The 17588-nt window shown below is 40.6% G+C and overlaps 1 protein-coding gene and 1 non-coding gene across 2 annotated transcripts; one reads left to right on the top strand and one right to left on the bottom strand.

Moving 5' to 3' along the window:
• The first annotated feature begins 356 nt into the window (after positions 1-356).
• Positions 357-428, top strand: trnaq-uug (transfer RNA glutamine (anticodon UUG)). The gene has a single exon. It is a non-coding gene; the product is annotated as a tRNA-Gln (tRNA).
• A 4476-nt stretch (positions 429-4904) lies between these two features.
• lsm3 (LSM3 homolog, U6 small nuclear RNA and mRNA degradation associated) lies at positions 4905-8844 on the bottom strand. Its single transcript, XM_061069712.1, has 4 exons — positions 8803-8844; positions 7561-7671; positions 5545-5640; positions 4905-5364 (listed from the first exon to the last, which is right to left on the bottom strand). The coding sequence occupies exons 1-4, from the start codon at positions 8821-8823 to the stop codon at positions 5284-5286; spliced, it is 309 nt and encodes a 102-aa protein (XP_060925695.1). The 5' UTR covers positions 8824-8844; the 3' UTR covers positions 4905-5283.
• Between the last annotated feature and the right edge of the window lie 8744 nt (positions 8845-17588).

The following is a 17588-nucleotide window of genomic DNA, read 5'->3' as shown; positions in this document are numbered from 1 at the left end:
ATATGGTTCACATGCCTGTCTCTGTGGCTTAGTGACTCTGTGTCTTTGTGCGTGTCTGTGCTTGTGTGGGTCTGTGCTTGTGTGTGCAGTTATTCCTGTGCACAAAGCTTCACCACGTGGGACTGTTTCCAGTTCTTCTCGTCAACGACCAGATCGTCCACCAACACAAAGGACGGTGCGATCCAGTCAGAAGTGACACTGCTCACAGGTTGTGTTGTACACTCTTGTGTTGTCAACACAATGATGGCTGCAGCTCTTAGACAGCAGAGAAAAACTACTGAGAACAGAGAATCTAATCTAACTTCTGAGCATTAGATAAGAAGGGTGTGACTGATTTCATGAGGTTCCTGCACACAGGTTCCATGGTGTAATGGTGAGCACTCTGGACTTTGAATCCAGTGATCCGAGTTCGACCCTCGGTGGAACCTTCCGAGTTCCTTCTTTAGAACTCCGTGGAATCCGGATGACAACACAGCATCACGTGCGTAGGCCCCAAATTGTAAGTCAACTGTGTGGGAGACAAAACTCACAATCTATCCCATGAGAGCACACTTCACTGCACATGAAGGGAGGCCCACAAGGAGAGACAACAATGGCCAGTGGGGCTTTGTCTTGGTGCGGATGTTTGTGTTGGTTTTGCTGACGTAGATCCTGGTTTTGAAGCTGGTCTCGATGCTGGTCTTGGTGTTTGTCCCGGTTTTAGTCTTGATGTTTGTGTTGGTTATGGTCTTGGTCTTGGTGTTTGTGGTGGTTCGGGTGTTGGTCTGGGTGTTTGTGTTGGTTTTGCTGACGTAGATACTGGTTTTGAAGCTGGTCTTGATGCTGGTCTTGGTGTTTGTCCTGGTTTTAGTCTTGATGTTTGTGTTGGTTATGGTCTTGGTCTTGGTGTTTGTGGTGGTTCGGGTGTTGGTCTGGGTGTTTGTGTTGGTTTTGCTGACGTAGATACTGGTTTTCAAGCTGGTCTTGATGCTGGTCTTGGTGTTTGTCCTGGTTTTAGTCTTGATGTTTGTGTTGGTTATGGTCTTGGTCTTGATGTTTGTGTTGGTTATGGTCTTGGTCTTGGTGTTTGTGGTGGTTTTGGTCTTGGTCTTGGTGTTTGTGGTGGTTCGGGTGTTGGTCTGGGGCTAATCTTGGCTGCTGGCGTTGATACTGGTGTTGGCGGCTGAGGGAAAAGCACCAGGGGCAGATTTAAATACCTTCAGCTACATCAGAGACATTTTTAGCCCGCGTGTGAATCCTGAGCGATGTGGCCTCATCGCATCAGAGCTCGAGTGAATAGGAAATATTTCTGACACAAGTGTAAAGGCATGCGAAGCACGAAGTCATTAAGCATTTCTTTGGTAACCGCTGCTGATAATCGGAGGACGTGACGTTCGAGCTCAGTCCCGTCGGCCAACACCCGTACGACTGCTGGAATGTGGTGAACATTGCAAACAGGTGATATGAAACAGCACAAGAGAGAAGCTCTGATAAACCAACTGCTCTCTTCAGGTCTCTACTCAGTATTGTCGGGTATCATTTGGGTTTTTTACGATACTTTTGATAAATAAAACCTCACCCAACTACAGCAATTTAACACTAAATAACAACTTTAATGCTTAACACAGTAAAATCCAGTTCCAACTTCGTCTCTCGCCCTCCGGGTCATGAACTATGCACGAGGTCGGGTTAGCAACCAAACACGAAGCAGCTCTCTGTTTTCATATGAGTCATCTGACAGCGTTCGGAGTTTTGCCCAAAGAGTTCAACCGACCAGAGAATCTCTTTCCTGACGCCTTCAACCTGTCATCAGTTCCACTGACGCTCCAGGGGAAAGGTTCAGTCTGACTGGTTTGCTTCCTCGTTGTGCAGCCAAAGACACGAGTCCGTTTCCCAGACCCATCGGCTCCGACCACTGACGTGATACTGAGATGACATCACACGCAAATATCATTTCTAGTGTCCGAGAAGGTTTGATCGAATGTATATCTTCATGGTGTGACCTGGTGCTTTCTGTACAGTGGTGCGTCAACATGTCTTTTATAATGGTGTCGTGTGCAGTAAGGTATTTTTTGACGGATTTGGATGGATAGATGGATTTCCAGGGAACTTGGTGTAAGGACGGGACATGGGCCAAAAACAAACCTGTGGAAATCAGCCTCGGGGGAGATATGTGATCTTATCCAAGTCTTGAAACAATATTTTCAGTCATAGTTACTTAACATAGAAAGACAGGGCGGTCATGGGTAAGGAATCAAGGAGCCTTAAGGCCAATTTATGCTTGAGCGTATTTTGTAAAACGGATAGATAAGACCGCCCTATCCGTCGTGAAACGCCCTCTCCGAGTGCTTCGGACAGCTTTTCGTACACCTCTGATTTTTCTTACTCTCCGTGTTGTGTCGGAGAGCCCGCGGACAGCTCTTGGCTGTGATTGGGCCACGAACGACATCATTTCCGTATGACGTCATTTCCGTACGACGTCATTTCTGTTCGACGTCATTTCCGGACCTGTAACTTCCTGATTCACAATAAACACGAACACAACTATGATTCTACGATTAATGTGACGTGTGTGTTAAGCCAGCGGAGTTGTCCGGCTGACGGTGGCTCGTTAGAGCACTGAGGGCATGTGTGCACGGTCACATACGGTTAGAACGAGCTTTCAAAACGGCGCTAGCAGGCTAGGCTAGCGGGCTAGCAACCATGCTAACTGCGGTGGTAACAGTGCAAGAACCCGCCGTCACGACTTTAATTCCACTTCTATCATGACACTGTTTCTATAATACCGCCAGGTTAGAAGCAAACACTGGATAGTAGTTAGTGTCGGGAGTCCCTGCTGACTGTGTGTGGAAGCTGGGGGGAGCTAGCTCCGTGTAGCTTCTAGCTACATGTAGCCTCAAGCAGATTCAAGCTGTGGAATCAGCAACACAGTTCGGAAACAAGACCGGGGAACCGCTGCGCTAAGAAACGATTACATCAGCATCTTGACCCGCTGGGTGTCACTTTATTTAGATCTGTTAGTTGCCATGGTTCAGTGTGTGGGACGCAAGCTAACATGTCAACAGAGACACGTGGACTTCTTCTTCCGATAATTGGGGTAGGCTTCTCTGAGCTCGTCTTCCGTTGCGCCACCTATGGGTTTGGCGGTGAATTTTTTCCGACGTACAGTGGTCGGAGAAGTCAATATCAAAAAGACTCTTCGCCCCCCGTAGAGCCCTCTCCGAGAAACGGATTACGTAGAAGTATATAAGAGCCTTTAGACACTGGTGACACGACACTGACTGGAATGATGCATGAGAGAAATCACCCTTCAGTTGTGATGTGTTGCACAGAAATCATAATAATGGTGGAGAGGAGGAGCCTCGGTGTGATGACTGGATATCACCGGCAGTCGTCTTCCAGCTCAAATGTTACGTAAGCTCACTTCTCTGAATGTCCGAGACTCATTGAATAACATCCGGCCTCATTTATATGAATATTTAGAGGCAACAAGATGCTGAGCTCCTCATTAAACTGCATTAAGGTGCCGTCCTGTTGATGTTTCGGTCCCAGTCCCTCGGAGGGAGTTCTGTACAGTGTCACTGGGAATGATGGTGACGCGCTGGGACAGTAGGTGCGGCCTCATGTTCCCAGTAAGGAAACTCCTCCAGGTTTGTAAGTGAGTCAAATAAAAGAACAGGAAGTCGTGAGGCTGGGCATGAATCACTTCCTGTTCTGTAGCGGTAAAGAGCCGGAATGTTCCTGAAGAGTTTGAGCTGTTAAAGCCTTTTAAAACCACTGGGAAATGTTTCTATGCAGCTATAGTGAGCAGGTGTGGTAGATAATAGAATATAATAAAAACAAATTTGACAGTGTGTGCATGTAGTGTGTAGTATTGTATTCAGCCTCAGTCCTGATGTTGCTTCTGTTTAACCACAGCTGCTTTATCAGAGCTACACTGCCACCTAGCGGTACAAACATAACAGCACAAGTGTTTAGTTAATATCTTCTCAACATTTGTTTAAGTATTTCACTTAAATGTAGATTTTTAAGGTAAGTAAATTGTATAATTGTAGCTGGAAACTTATTATTAATTCTAGATGAAAAAATGTCCTAGTTACAATTGAGATTATTACATAGAAAGCAAAGTCTGAAGTCTATTTTAGTTGGATTGTCAGTTAATTTAATGTCACTTAAAAATATATATGTATATATTTATACTATAAATTAAAACTAGAAAGGTTTTAGGGTCATAATTCGGGATAATGCAGCAACAACCCGAAATTCGAGAAACTACAGTTGAACCAATTTATATTTAGACGTTTCTGTACTAAGTGCTTTACTTTTAAAATTTAAGGTGTTTTAATTCTATTTTGTAATCAAATGTAGTCTGACTGCTTTAATTTAATGTATAAAATTTGAAAAAGATTTACATGAACTTCAATACATTTTAAAGAACAATCTGGCTACAGGTGAAATTTGTGTACATTTTCAAACAGAGACTTTCTTTTTGTAATCATCTTTTTTATTCAAGTTTACCAAAAACCAAAACGAAAACAAAAGTTGACACATCCGAGCCACGATGCCACATCCAACACAACGCTACAAAAATATGTATAAAAAGATTCAACGTAAAATCATCCAAAAGAAACTCAAACAACTTCTCCTCATTCACAGTTCAGGGCTTTAGAGAAACTGCAGGACTTTAGTTTTGAGACACAGAAGTTTCACCGGAGGATTAATTTCAAAATGATCAAACTCGTTTGCACTATTTTTATTTTTTACTTGAACTTAAATCAGGCTACAAGTTAACTCCGTCTTTAATGGAGCCGTTCAGCTATTTGAGGGCAGGATGAGACTTTTCTATCTTTTACTTAAAGCCACAGGAATTAAGGAGGCGACTAATTCCTCTGGAAATTATTCAAAATAATATTCAATTGTTCTGGTTTAAAAAAACAAATCTGAGGCGATTCAGAAACCAAATGAAATGTCCTGAGAAAAGGTGGCCTGAAATCACCACGTCCCCGAATTTGATTTGATAACAAAACACCCACATAAAAGAAAAAAGAAAGAAGCTCATTTAAGTCCAAATCAAAAATCCTCTTTCTCTGTTTGTGTGTTTTTATCTTTGCAGCTTCACACAGGGAAGTTTCAAAACCTGCAAAGCTTCTGACCCTCGAGCGTTGAACGTAGAATTAGAGGTTTGTGAAGTCGACGGTCGGAACCGCAGACGATGTTTGAACCTTCGCCCGGGTTCAGCCCCCCCCCCCCCCCCCCTCCCAGGGTGAGAAACTCCTCAGCTGTCACACCAGGAAACGCTGGAGGTTAGCCCACCCTGAGAGGCGGAGCTACGAGCACCACGCCGTCTCCTCTCACAAACAGCATGGGGATGTTCCTCTTGGTCGACTGAAAAGGAAACAAAAACATTTATTAATGCTTACATTTACATTTCTATCTACTGCTTTATTATAAAAGACCAAAACCCTTTAGAAAGACTGTTCAGGTTCTAAAACTAGAGTCTGGATTTAAGATGCTGCTCGTGAACAGGAAGTCAGCATCACTCAGGTGAGCTGGTCTGTGTCGTACCTTGTAAAGTTCTTCGTACGTCTCCTCGTCGATCTCCACCGTCGTCACCGTCTCCTCCACATCACCGAGGATCATGTTCAGATGCTGATCGTAGGCCTGGAAAACAAACACACAACCAGGAATATGAGACGGGACAACACGCACAAATGTTTGCAAGACAGGATCTGCAGGAAGTCACCAGGAATTCACCAGAAGCAACAAAACCACTTCTTTAGGGGAGATGTCTGGAGGCCCTGCTGACACACAACCTACAACACTGGCTCTGTTCAGTTGTGTTATCAACATCTGTCCTGAGAGGTTTGATCACATCTGGACAGTTCTATGTCACACCTGGCATTAGAATGAGGCTTGGATGTGTCTCCTTCTGATCAGATCTTGTTTTCCTGATCCATATGCAAACAAATACCAGTGGTGGGAAGTAACGAAGTAGAAATACTTTGTTACTGTACTTAAGTAGATTTTTCACATATCTGTACTTTACTCTCTCTCTCTCTCTCTTTTCTAGGGTTCAAAATTTGTAAAATTATACATTACATACATTATATTCCTGTTGTTGTTATAATTTTTCAGTCAGTTGAGATAAATCTTGAGGAGAAACATTTTGGGTTGTTTTGTGTCTGTATAGGACTACTATAAAAAGCACTTTGCATTTTTAATTTTGGTACTTGTACTTGTACTTTTGATACATAAGTACATTTCAACACCGGATACTTTTGATACTTAAGTACTTTTAATATGAGCTACTTTAAGACTTTTACTCAAGTCATTTTCTGACGGGTGACTTTCACTTTTACCGAAGTCACTTTCAGGTAAGATATCTGTACTTTTACCCAAGTATGGCTTTCAAGTACTTTATACACCACTGACAAATACGAATGTAACCTCAAGATTTTACTCATTTGGGGGAAAAATAAATCAATATGTGGTTGTTTGTGTTGATATTGTGGCCACAAATAAATCAATGTATGTAACAATGAGAAGTGTAAAGTAAAGATCAGAGGATAACAGATGACTAGATGATCCTTTATCTGAGGCTCAGGACACATTTGTGCTCACACAGCCAAAAGAATATAGACACAAGTGTCTCAGACCAACTCCCGATCACTAGTGTGTCCTCAATAGGGTTGCAAAGGGGTGGAAAGTTTCCGGTAAATTTCCGGAAACTTTCCACGGGAATATTAAGCACGGGAATTTGGGGAATTTTGAAAAAAAAAAAAACTATGCAAATTAAACGCTGAGCAATAAAAACATCATTCAAAACTCTATTTTAAAGATGTATGGAACGTTGAGTTTCAACCCTCCACTGTGCATTCTTCCATCACATGCACAGATAACTCCCAGCATCCTTCACTCTACATCAGGGCTATTGAGGCCTGCTGTAGTGTGAAGGACTAGTCAGGTAAGTTTCCATGATATTACTGGTGAAATATATTATCATGCTGATTGAGGATTGTTCATCTGTTCATCTAGACTATTTCCATTCACTTATCCATCAATTGTAAAATATTTTTACAGACTATTCCAATTGTTTGGCTAACTATTTATATCTCTGGCATTGCATTAGTGTTTTTTTACAAACTTTTTTCTCATCTTATTCTACAGAACAATGCCACATGCACTCTCTCATGTGTGGAGACATTTCACCCCATCCAATGTAGAAGGAAAGGCTGTGTACATTTGCAAATACTGTGCAAAGACCTATGTTAAGAATGACACAACGATGCAGAAGCATATAGTCAAGTGCCCAAAGTTTCCTCAGGACTCAAATCAGCCTATGACACAACAAAATGTTTATATTTATGTCTGTATATGACAAGGTAAATACAGTTAGTATAAATTACCCACAACATTTCCAGTTTATTCCCGTTTATTCCCGTTAATTCCCGTATATTCCCGTTAATTCCCATGGAAAGTTTCCAACTTTGAAAATTCCCGGAATTTTGCAACCCTAGTCCTCAATGCATCTTGGGTAAGTTCCCACTTGTGATCAGATGTAGATGTGTGAGTGTTGCTCACGTGCAGTCGGCCACGCAGCTCCCGGTCGTTCCTCATCTTCACGTAGATCCGCTCATCCAGACTCAGGCGGATCAGATCCAGCGGCTCCTCCACCGTGTTGGTCGTCGGTTGCTGCAACAAATCAAAGGATAATTAGTTTTACACCAATGACAGATAAAGATTCAAGAGACTACAGAAAGAAAGTACACACAACATGTACATATGTATTAACTTGTTCCTCTTGTACGTATAGTTCCTGCTCCTACTCCGTAATAAACATTATTCAGGTTCTGATACAAGCTGCAAACAAGTATTCACTTCATGATTAACGGTCCATAAAAAATATACAAACCAAAACTGATGTACTCCCTCTCTTTCCTTAAAATAGTGAATCCTTAAATACACTTTTAAGAGTTTTATTTATTTTCCTGGCCCATGTGGAAACAAAATATATTATTGATACACAAATGGCACAGTTTTCTATTAAATATCTTTCTTAATTACAATTAAAATCAGTTTTTGGGTAATGTTTTTATTAAATGTAAAACACCTTCCCTCCGGATGAATGAATGTGTTTATCTATACAGACAAAAGACAAATGATCTATCTATCAAAACACACAGATACTCTATGTGTACATACCTACATGCAAATGTATATATACACACACACAGTATTGATATGTGTATAGACAAATAATCTATCTGTGTGTGTGTATATAAATGCATTTACATATATATATATTATACATACACAGAGTATTGATCTGTCTATAGACCAATGATCTATCTGTACTTATCTCTCCATCCTTAAGCTTATATTTAACCTAAAGCTCAATTTATAATAACTAACTTTGACAGAACTACTGTTATATTGCGTTTTTTCTCATATTTAAACATGTGTGTGTTTAATAACTAGTCAGACTAGTTAGTGAACTCGTCACTAGTTAACCACAGCAGCAGACAGCTAACCACCACTGACGTGTTTGAGTCTCTTTACACCTTTAACTTCTCTCTCGTTGAGTTTCAGCTGAACACGTTGTTTCATTCAAACCTTAGCATCACATGCTAACCATGCTAACTAGGCTAGCCTGTGTGTGCTAGGCCTCTGCGGGCTGTTTGCGTTTCAACGACACACAACCCGACACAACAGACACACAACGGCAACAACACACAACGACACGTCCTCGCACCCCGGCTACACACTCGCGTTTAGACAAGGGGTCGGAGTGAAAGACGTGAAACGAGCCGCGGCTGCACGAACCTGCTCCACCTCGTCCGCCATGTTGTCTGAGTCTGCACGGGTTGCCAGGTCCGGTGACGTCACGCGCTTTCACCGCAGGGGAAACACACAAGTGCAAATTAGTGTATGTAGATAGTGTGTGTTTACTTCTGTGTTCACACGCACACAGACACACTATAATGTCACATTTATTTTATTAATTTTCCTTTTAATCATTTATTAGTATTTATTTAACTTCTTTTAAATCGTTCTTCTTAAAAATACGTATTTATAAACTTGCTTTTATGCGATATCGTGTTTTAATTGTTTATTTTCACCTTTTATTTCACTTGTTCATGTATTTTTATTGTGATATTACTGTGTTATTATGATTCATGTGACACAGCTGCTTTATATTTATTAATTTAACTTGATCATGAACCTGGTTGTCTGGCCTCATTGTTATTTCTCATATTTACTTTTCTTTCTTTGCTGTCAAAGCAACAATAAAAACTGTAAACACTTTTCTTATTATTTATTAATATTATTATTATGAGTACTTTAACTTGCTACTGTGAAGTGATGATATTAAGGAAAATAAAATGTATTCCACCCATGGTTCACACGCACACAGACACACTATAATGTGACATCTACTTTATTAATTTGACTTTTAATCATTTATGAGCACTTCTTTAACTTCTTTTAAATCATTCTTCTTAAAAATCTGTATTTAACAACTTGCTTTCATGCGATGTCGTGTTCTAATTGTTTCTTTTCACCTTTTATTTCACTCGTTCATGTATTTTTATTGTCATATTACGGTGTTATTAAGTTGCATACATCACAGCTGCTTTATATATCAATTAATTTAACTTGAACTTGAACCTCATTGTTATTTCTTATATTTACTTTTCTTGCTTTGCTGTAAAAGCACTTTATAAACACTGTTTTCATTATTTTATTATTATTATGAGTAATTTTACTTGCTACAGTCATGTGATGATATAATTCAAAATAAAATGTATTCCACCCTGCACAGGCTCATGTGTGGTAGTGCAGGATAAGAGCAAACCTGGCAACCCGCAGTGTGATCCCGTACCACTCACCTCCTCTCTCCTTCTCCTCCTGCTCCTCCTCCTGCTCCTCCTCCTCCTCTTCCTCCTCCTCCTCCTCCCCTGTTCCAATTCTTTCCTCCACGTCCTCACTCGACGCAGCGGAACAAACTGAGCAGCGGTGAGTTTTCATTTCACCACAAAAATGTCTGTTTTTTTATTTAACTTCACTTCGCATGGATAGACACGATATCAGGTTCATCAGGTTTTGTGTGTCCGTGTTGTGTTCACGTTGACTCCATGTTGTGTCTAGGTCATGTCCATAGTGTGTCCTTGTTGTGTCTAGGTCATGTCCATAGTGTGTCTTTGTTGTGTCCATAGTGTGTCCCTGTTATGTCCAGGTTGTGTGATCTTGAGAGACAATTCTTTATCGTGTACTTTGATGTTTTTACTTTGGTAAATGTCTCATCCACTAACATGGAGGAGGAGGCATATATGACCTATCACCACCAGGTGGCGATCAAGACACTTTGGCTTCACTAATAGAAGCTGTTTTTATACAATGAATGGTTTGAAGTGTATCTCTCACCCGGCCACGTCAGCATGTGGTTCTGTACACGTCTTCTTCCGTGTGTGTGTGTGTGTGTGTCTGTGTGTGTGTGTGTGCGTTAGTGTGTGTGTGTGTGTGTGTGTGTGTGTGTGTGTGTGTGTGAGCGCCTCCTGTCTCAGCTCAGCCCAGTGCTTCATACTGGGTGTGAGTGCAGACCAGAGGCAGAGCACAGCAGTGGCTTTACCCATTCCATCCTCAGCTGCAGCCGGGCTCTGTGGTGGAAGAGACCCCTGCTACATGTGGCCCCCCCGGCCCGCGGGTTCGATTCCCTCTAAAAGCAACACTGTGCAACTCGTTCACCTTGAGACAGCAGCTCCATTAAAACCAGTTTGATGTTTGGGTGTGACCAGGAAGTTTCCTCCTTCTCTCCCTGAACTTCAACTGTCACAATCAGCTGCAGGTGGAGAGTGAATCTGAACTGTGGATCAGTTAAAAAGACTCTGAAGTTTTTTAAAAACCAGAGTTTATCTCTAATATTCAGCAGGAAACTGTTAAAATATGAAGAATTCCACTGGTGCATTTGCTAGACTTGCTATACTAGCTCTTCTGGTTCAGGAAGCAGAGGATCATGGGTAATACAGTGAGAGCTCCGGCTGACAAGCTCAGACACGAAGGTCAACAGAGATTATCCCCATGTGTGGCACCAGGGGGCGCTGTTACACTCAGTCATAGTTCCACAGTGTTGCTTTGAAGTGTTTCAAATAAGTAATTGTTATATAGTGTCACTTTCCACATAAAGAAACCCACAGTTATCAATATACATGTTGAGATATGAGAAACTTTACATGTAGACTCTGTACACACACGTTCTGCAGCTGTCATGTTTTAAAACAGAATCAGTAGAAACACCAACAATGTGATAAAACTACGACTGTAATGATAAGGATAATATCTGCCTCCATCTTCTTCACCTCTTCTCTCTCTGCTTCATCGTCACATCCTGCAGGGTCCAGCATGGAGGAGACTGACCACTAGATGGCGTCAGACAGCAGGAAGATAAAAGATGTCGTCACCGGTTCACTTGTTCGATCTTTTCCACCAAATTGTTCAAATATAAATATCTTCACCATCACCTGATCAGGATATTTTCACAGGTGATGAGATTTAAAGTGAAAAAAATGAAAATGTACTCGTGAATAAACAGATTTTACTTTTAAAAACTTGAACTTTCAAATGTTTTGTGTCACATTTTTTAGATTTTTCCTCGAGTTTTGACCTCAGCTTAAAAACAAATAAAGTGTTTTGTTGAAAAGTGTCTGAATTTGTTGCTCGTACACTAATAAATTCTCCTTGAGTCACTTTAAAACGTCTTCTGTAGAACCAATTTTAATCTTTCAGTGTTGGTGATTGAGGATTAAGTAAATTGTGGTTTTGTGAAGAAAGAAACTAAAGAATGTTACACTTAGCTAAAGTTAATTTAACACTTAAAACATTCAACCATCATGTAGAGCTTGGTTTATATATGTTTTAACAGCTTAAGAGTCTATTTATTTAGCCTCTTGTATAATAACTAAACTTATCCTGTATATCACAACGTAAATTCAACACTGTTGTTATATAAATAGGTATATAACACATCCAGTTTGTTAACCGATCTGCACCAAAGTTCGTACGATCATAAATAACCATCCTCTGCATGAATAAATAAACCATCAGTGTTTATCTGGTAACACTGACCCGGTTCTACAGTGAGACCTGAGAACACGAGAGTATAAATTGTACCAGGAGACGGCCGGATACGATCTTTACGACTGTGGCGAGTCAACATGTCGTCTGTGGTGGTTTCCTGCTCGGAGCTGATTGCTGCTCGACGTGTGGGCGGCCGGACGAGAGCAGTGAACCGAGGGCGCTGAGGTCAAATCTTTATGACCTGAGGACCTGGTGGAAATAGGGTGAAGATTATATATTAAACCAAAAGAGAAGAGGGAGAACTGTAAACATAACTGAAACCTGATGATGACACAGTGTGATGTCCAACAAAGGGCAGTGACAGACTATTATATTATAAGTCAGTTATATACTCATAATAAATGAGAAAAGGAAAATATATTTTTCACAAAGTAGCAAAATGGAAATTTCACAAAACTAATTTCAAATAAGAAAATTTGTTTTTATGAATTTACTATTTCAAAATATGTATATTTTTTTTAAAACTTATTTACTGTTGAAAATCTTGCAGATGTATTCTCGTCTCTAGCCACAGGAGGTCAGTGTTGAGTTGAGTTGAGTTGCATCTATAAACTAATACAGTACAAAGGCCAAATACTCCAATATTCCATGTCATGTCCTATCATTAATATTTTCCATCATTTTGAGTCGAATAAATCAAATAACTTATAATTAAAATACATAAAGTCACTGTTTTAGGCAGAATGATTCTTTCAAGGGTGTTTAGAATTGTTTCACTGAAGGACATTTTTTTATAAAATGGTATAAGTGAGAAGAAGAAGCATGTGACAGGGGTCATGGGTCAAATATAAATTTAGCAAAAGACGCTACTTAGATTTAACAACTGAGGGAAAACACTAAAGCTTCCAAACAGGACAATTCAATGTAAGCAGTAAGATGTAAGACAGTGTTGGAGATCAGGTGTGTCAGGAGAGAAGACGTACTCAGAGGAGAGGGAGACTCTTTCAGATGTAAGTCACAGGAGTATTTCAGTTTCAGGCTGAATTTCCCCCCCCCCCCTTTCTCACTTCTGGCCTGTTTTCAATCTCTTTTGCTCCAGGACACAACAATAACTTCAGAGCTGCAATATCTATTTTATGGGTTTTATTTGTGGGAAATTCGTTGTTTTAAAGTTTCCCTCGACTTTAGTTATAAAAGTGTTTATTTTTTACTCAGATCACTACTATGCACAATAATATTTAACACTTTACATCTATATTTATATCATGGTCACTTATAATGGTTACATTGCAATATTTATATTTTTCCTTTATGCTATCTTGTAGTATTATTTATATTATGGTCACTTACTTTTTAATTATTTTTTCTGTATCATGGTCACTACTGTTGCAATATTACTTATAATATTTTTGTTTTCATTACAATAACACTTACATCATTCCACTTTCTCCCCAGTACCTGCTTTTGCACAGTGTCTGTTTTGCAGGTTGTTTTTGTTTTTGTTTCTGTACTCTCATTATGTGTAGTTTAGTAAGTGTATATATTTTGATCTTTTTTATTGTGCTTCGGCACTGTTATTTAAATTCTGTTTCTCTTATTTTGCTGTAACAAGTGAATTTCCCCATTGTGTGGATAAATAAAGAAATCTAATCTAATCTAATATTATTCCATCCCCACATCCTGGTTTTCGGCTCGGCTCAAAACATTTGTGATTTGGATTTCTCTGCTGACGCTCACACGTCTCTGAGGAGTTGAACTCTTTCTGAATCATTCCTGCTGTTTGCACGTATTTGTCACTACATCAGAAAATAGTTTACCCCTGTGCACAATGTCGTAATTTAGACGTGTCAGGTTAATAAAGTGAACAATGAAAAACTAAACGTCATGTTTTCAGTCCTGTGACTTTCCTCTGGGAGGTCGACCGAGAGGTTCTCCTGTGAAATGAGGCAGCTCTGTTTAGAACAAGGCTCCTCTCCTGACAGACTGATGGATGGGACCTAATTAAATATTATGACTCTTTTAACAGGACTCCAGGTCACATGGTCCACCCAGCATCTCTCTGTGACGACTGCAGAGAGGAAACCATGTGACCTGATGTCAGTAAACTGCACGTTTACAAAGCGCTGATGGTTTGGATGACAGCCGGATTTTTATTCTTTCAAAGAAAATCAGTATTAAGGGAACTTCATGTTGACGACCATGTTCAGAGGTTACAGAAGGTCAGAGGAGCCTGGGACTGAAAGGTTGGCAGTTTGATTCCCAGACGAACAAGATGATCTGAGGCACTGCGCTTTCTTTAGTGGCAAACTGAGATGCCCTTGAGCAACAAACCTCCGGTAAAAACACTAAACATGACAGAAATGTAAGCATGACCACTCATTACAACACATAACAACTAGAATGAGGTAAAACGAGGGAATGCGGAAGAATGGAAGTACGTTATAAGCTATAATTATCAATATTAACGAGTTGGAACAAATAGATCTCAATGTACGTTCGCCTCTCAGTCGTCAGAGCCCGATGGCAGCAGATCTGAGTCCAGAGAAATGACATAACTACAAGCCGTTGGAAACATGGCGGCTTCCAATCACAACATCCTGCTGGCAACTTCCTCCCAAACCTAAAAATAAAAGAGAGTCAGGCCGGAGAGCTGTGACACCGGCGTCTGTCTGTCCACCAGCGTCTGTCTGTCCACCAGCGTCTGTCTGTCCACCAGCGTCTGTCTGTCCACCGGGTCTTTGTCTCAGCTCAGTCTGGACTCAGCGTCTGCTCGGCTGCGTCATGGCACCTCCAACTCACCCTGTCATCTCCACAACGAGTTTCTGTTCCAAAATCTATTTAGTCGGTTGTAAGTGCGTCTTTGTATTCGTAGGAGAACTGTCCCCAAAAGCTTCAAGCTGTTTTCAGTCAAATTAAACACAAACCCAATTAAACAGCTCAATATTAACACTCACAACTGTGTAATGTTTTACCAGGAGCTTATTGCTGCCACGGAAAACCAGTGGAAAATGAGTTATAGCTAATTTTCCTGTTTTAGTCGTAGATAAATATCCTTTGGAGACGGGGTTTTCCTCCCTGCTGTTTGTCTTTATACAGTTAGAATCACATCTCCTCTTGTTCTCAAAGGATTTAAATTCCATGCAAGCGTCTAAAAATACTCTGTCAAGCAGCAGAGGTGTCGAGAGATGAGAGACAGAGAAGCAGAGGAGGAGGAGGAGGAGGAGGGTAGAGATGAAGAATAATTAATTGCTGTGGATGAGGGATGAAAGCTTGTACCTGTTAGCCGGGCCTGACCCCAGAATAGCCCCCCCCAATCATTAAAATGTCATTCAGCCCCTCACATTACGCACTGACAGCCTGATTTATAGAGATTTAATTATGGATGAAGCCAAAGTCAATGGGGCAGAAGGAAATGCATGTGAATTATCCACGTGCACGTAACAATGTGTGTGCACGGACAGAAACAGAGGAGCACGGGGTCACACCTGTCGTTACACAGACATGTTTATGTGTTGCACAGTAACACATGATGTGTGCAGAGGAGGAGTTGAGTTATTCACTCTGTTTACTGCACAGACAGCTGCAGAACCGACCTCCATCTTCCACTGCTTCTCTCCTCCTCTTCTGCTCGTCTCCTTGACTGTATCTGCTAGTTGACTTTGCCATAGTATTTTATTGACGAATTGTTTTATACCTTGTATTACTGTGTATATATATATATATATGCATATTTATTTCATTCCTATTTATTCAATGTATTAACTTTTAATGTATCAACTTTTTTATTGTACCCTCGGCACCATTGAAAATGAGGGTCTTATCCCTCAATGTGTCTTCCGAGGCTTAAATAAATATTCAATCAATCAATCAATCAATCCTTGGATCAGCTCAAACATGCAAACACAGTCAACTCCACTTCAGCCAATTGATGCATGAAGTGGCAAATTGTAAATGATGCTATTTATGTTCCTCATCAAGATTGTTATCTTATTTTTTTTTTAGTGATTAAAAGCGTGATCGTTCTGAACCCGCCTGTTTGGAGTTAGTTACTTTGGCCTGTGGTGAGGCTGGTGGCAGCGTTCTATCTATCTATCTCAAATTCAATTCTGTTCTTTAGCCCTTAATAATACACATGTTCAATTCAATTCAAAAATTACTTTATTTGTCCCCGGAGGGAAATTCTCAGACAAATAGAGCAAGAAGACAACGATGCCATCAGTGCAATGTCCACGGACAAATACAAATCAATGCAACATTTTAATATTATAAAGTGAGAGTATTTGTATATGACTGTAAAAGGTTGACAGGATAATGGCTGTAAAAAATAAACTGCTTTGTTAGAACATAGATAAATACTGAATGAGTGTGATGAGGTAAGTAAAACAGTCCTACATCATGTACAGTTAAGTGTGATAGATAAACAAGCCACAGACAGACGGATCATTTCTGGAACTATTACCGGGATTAGATGGATAAAAACTGGGTGAATCATCACGAGTGCCGGCTGAGACTGACTCGCGATTGGTCGAGCATGTGTGCTGATCACTACTGTGCAGCCTCTGACTCTAAATGACATCACCAGCACAAGATGGCAGCACCCTTGAAAATCTTGGCTTCAAGATTTCTCTACGACAGGAAGTGGAGATACGTCGTCCGTCTTTCTTTTCAGCCTACGTAACTGTCACGGTTTGGATGGAGAGATGGACCCAGATGCAGAGATTTCAAATGAAAGGGTAATTTAATTAAATAAGTACTTTAAACAAACAAACAAAACATTAACAGGTAACAAACAAAACAAAAGGAAGCTTACACGAGGCTCAGGAGATCAGGAACGCAGGAATGGAAAAACAGGACCAACAAACACCGCAGGAAAAACAGACAATCCGACAGAGGACAAAGGGAAGACAGAGGCTTAAATACACAGGGAAGGGAGGGGCAGTTGAACACAGGTGAAACACATGAGGGCAGAGCTGACAATCACAGACAGGAAGTGAAGACGGAAACACACAAGGAACACAGACTACAAAATAAAACAGGAAACAGAAACAGGGTGTGCAAACATGAAAACAACTAGAACCCACACACAACAGAGACTTACTAAACAGAAAACACCATTACAATTAAACTTAAACATGCACTAAAGTGCCAGATCCTGACAGTAACAGATACTGATGGAAAATCAAACTCGAGAATACCACCTGCAACACTTTCTACAAGTGTCTGCTTTTCATCTGACAACCGTGATGCATCAACACAACAGCAGCACAATCTCTCCAGCTGGGAAGTTCTCTCTATTAAACCTGACACTTCATTTATCTCACAGCTTGATGGATACAGATCATTTTTTGAGGGGCACAGCACTGATTTAAAAAAACTCCACTGACCATTTGTGGCACGAGTTCTCCAAGTTAAAGCCGGAGAGACGAGTCTGCACATGATGAACATATTAAATCTGCGTCTGACAGCAGCAATATTTTCCCTGAGCAGCGGCGCTCGTTGCAGAATGAGCAGATCATTTATTACTCAGCTGGTTA

This window comes from Limanda limanda, chromosome 4 (genome assembly GCF_963576545.1).
Source record: "Limanda limanda chromosome 4, fLimLim1.1, whole genome shotgun sequence".
In the NCBI taxonomy this organism is placed as follows: Eukaryota; Metazoa; Chordata; class Actinopteri; order Pleuronectiformes; family Pleuronectidae; genus Limanda; species Limanda limanda.
This window is presented reverse-complemented; position numbering and strand designations above follow the sequence as displayed.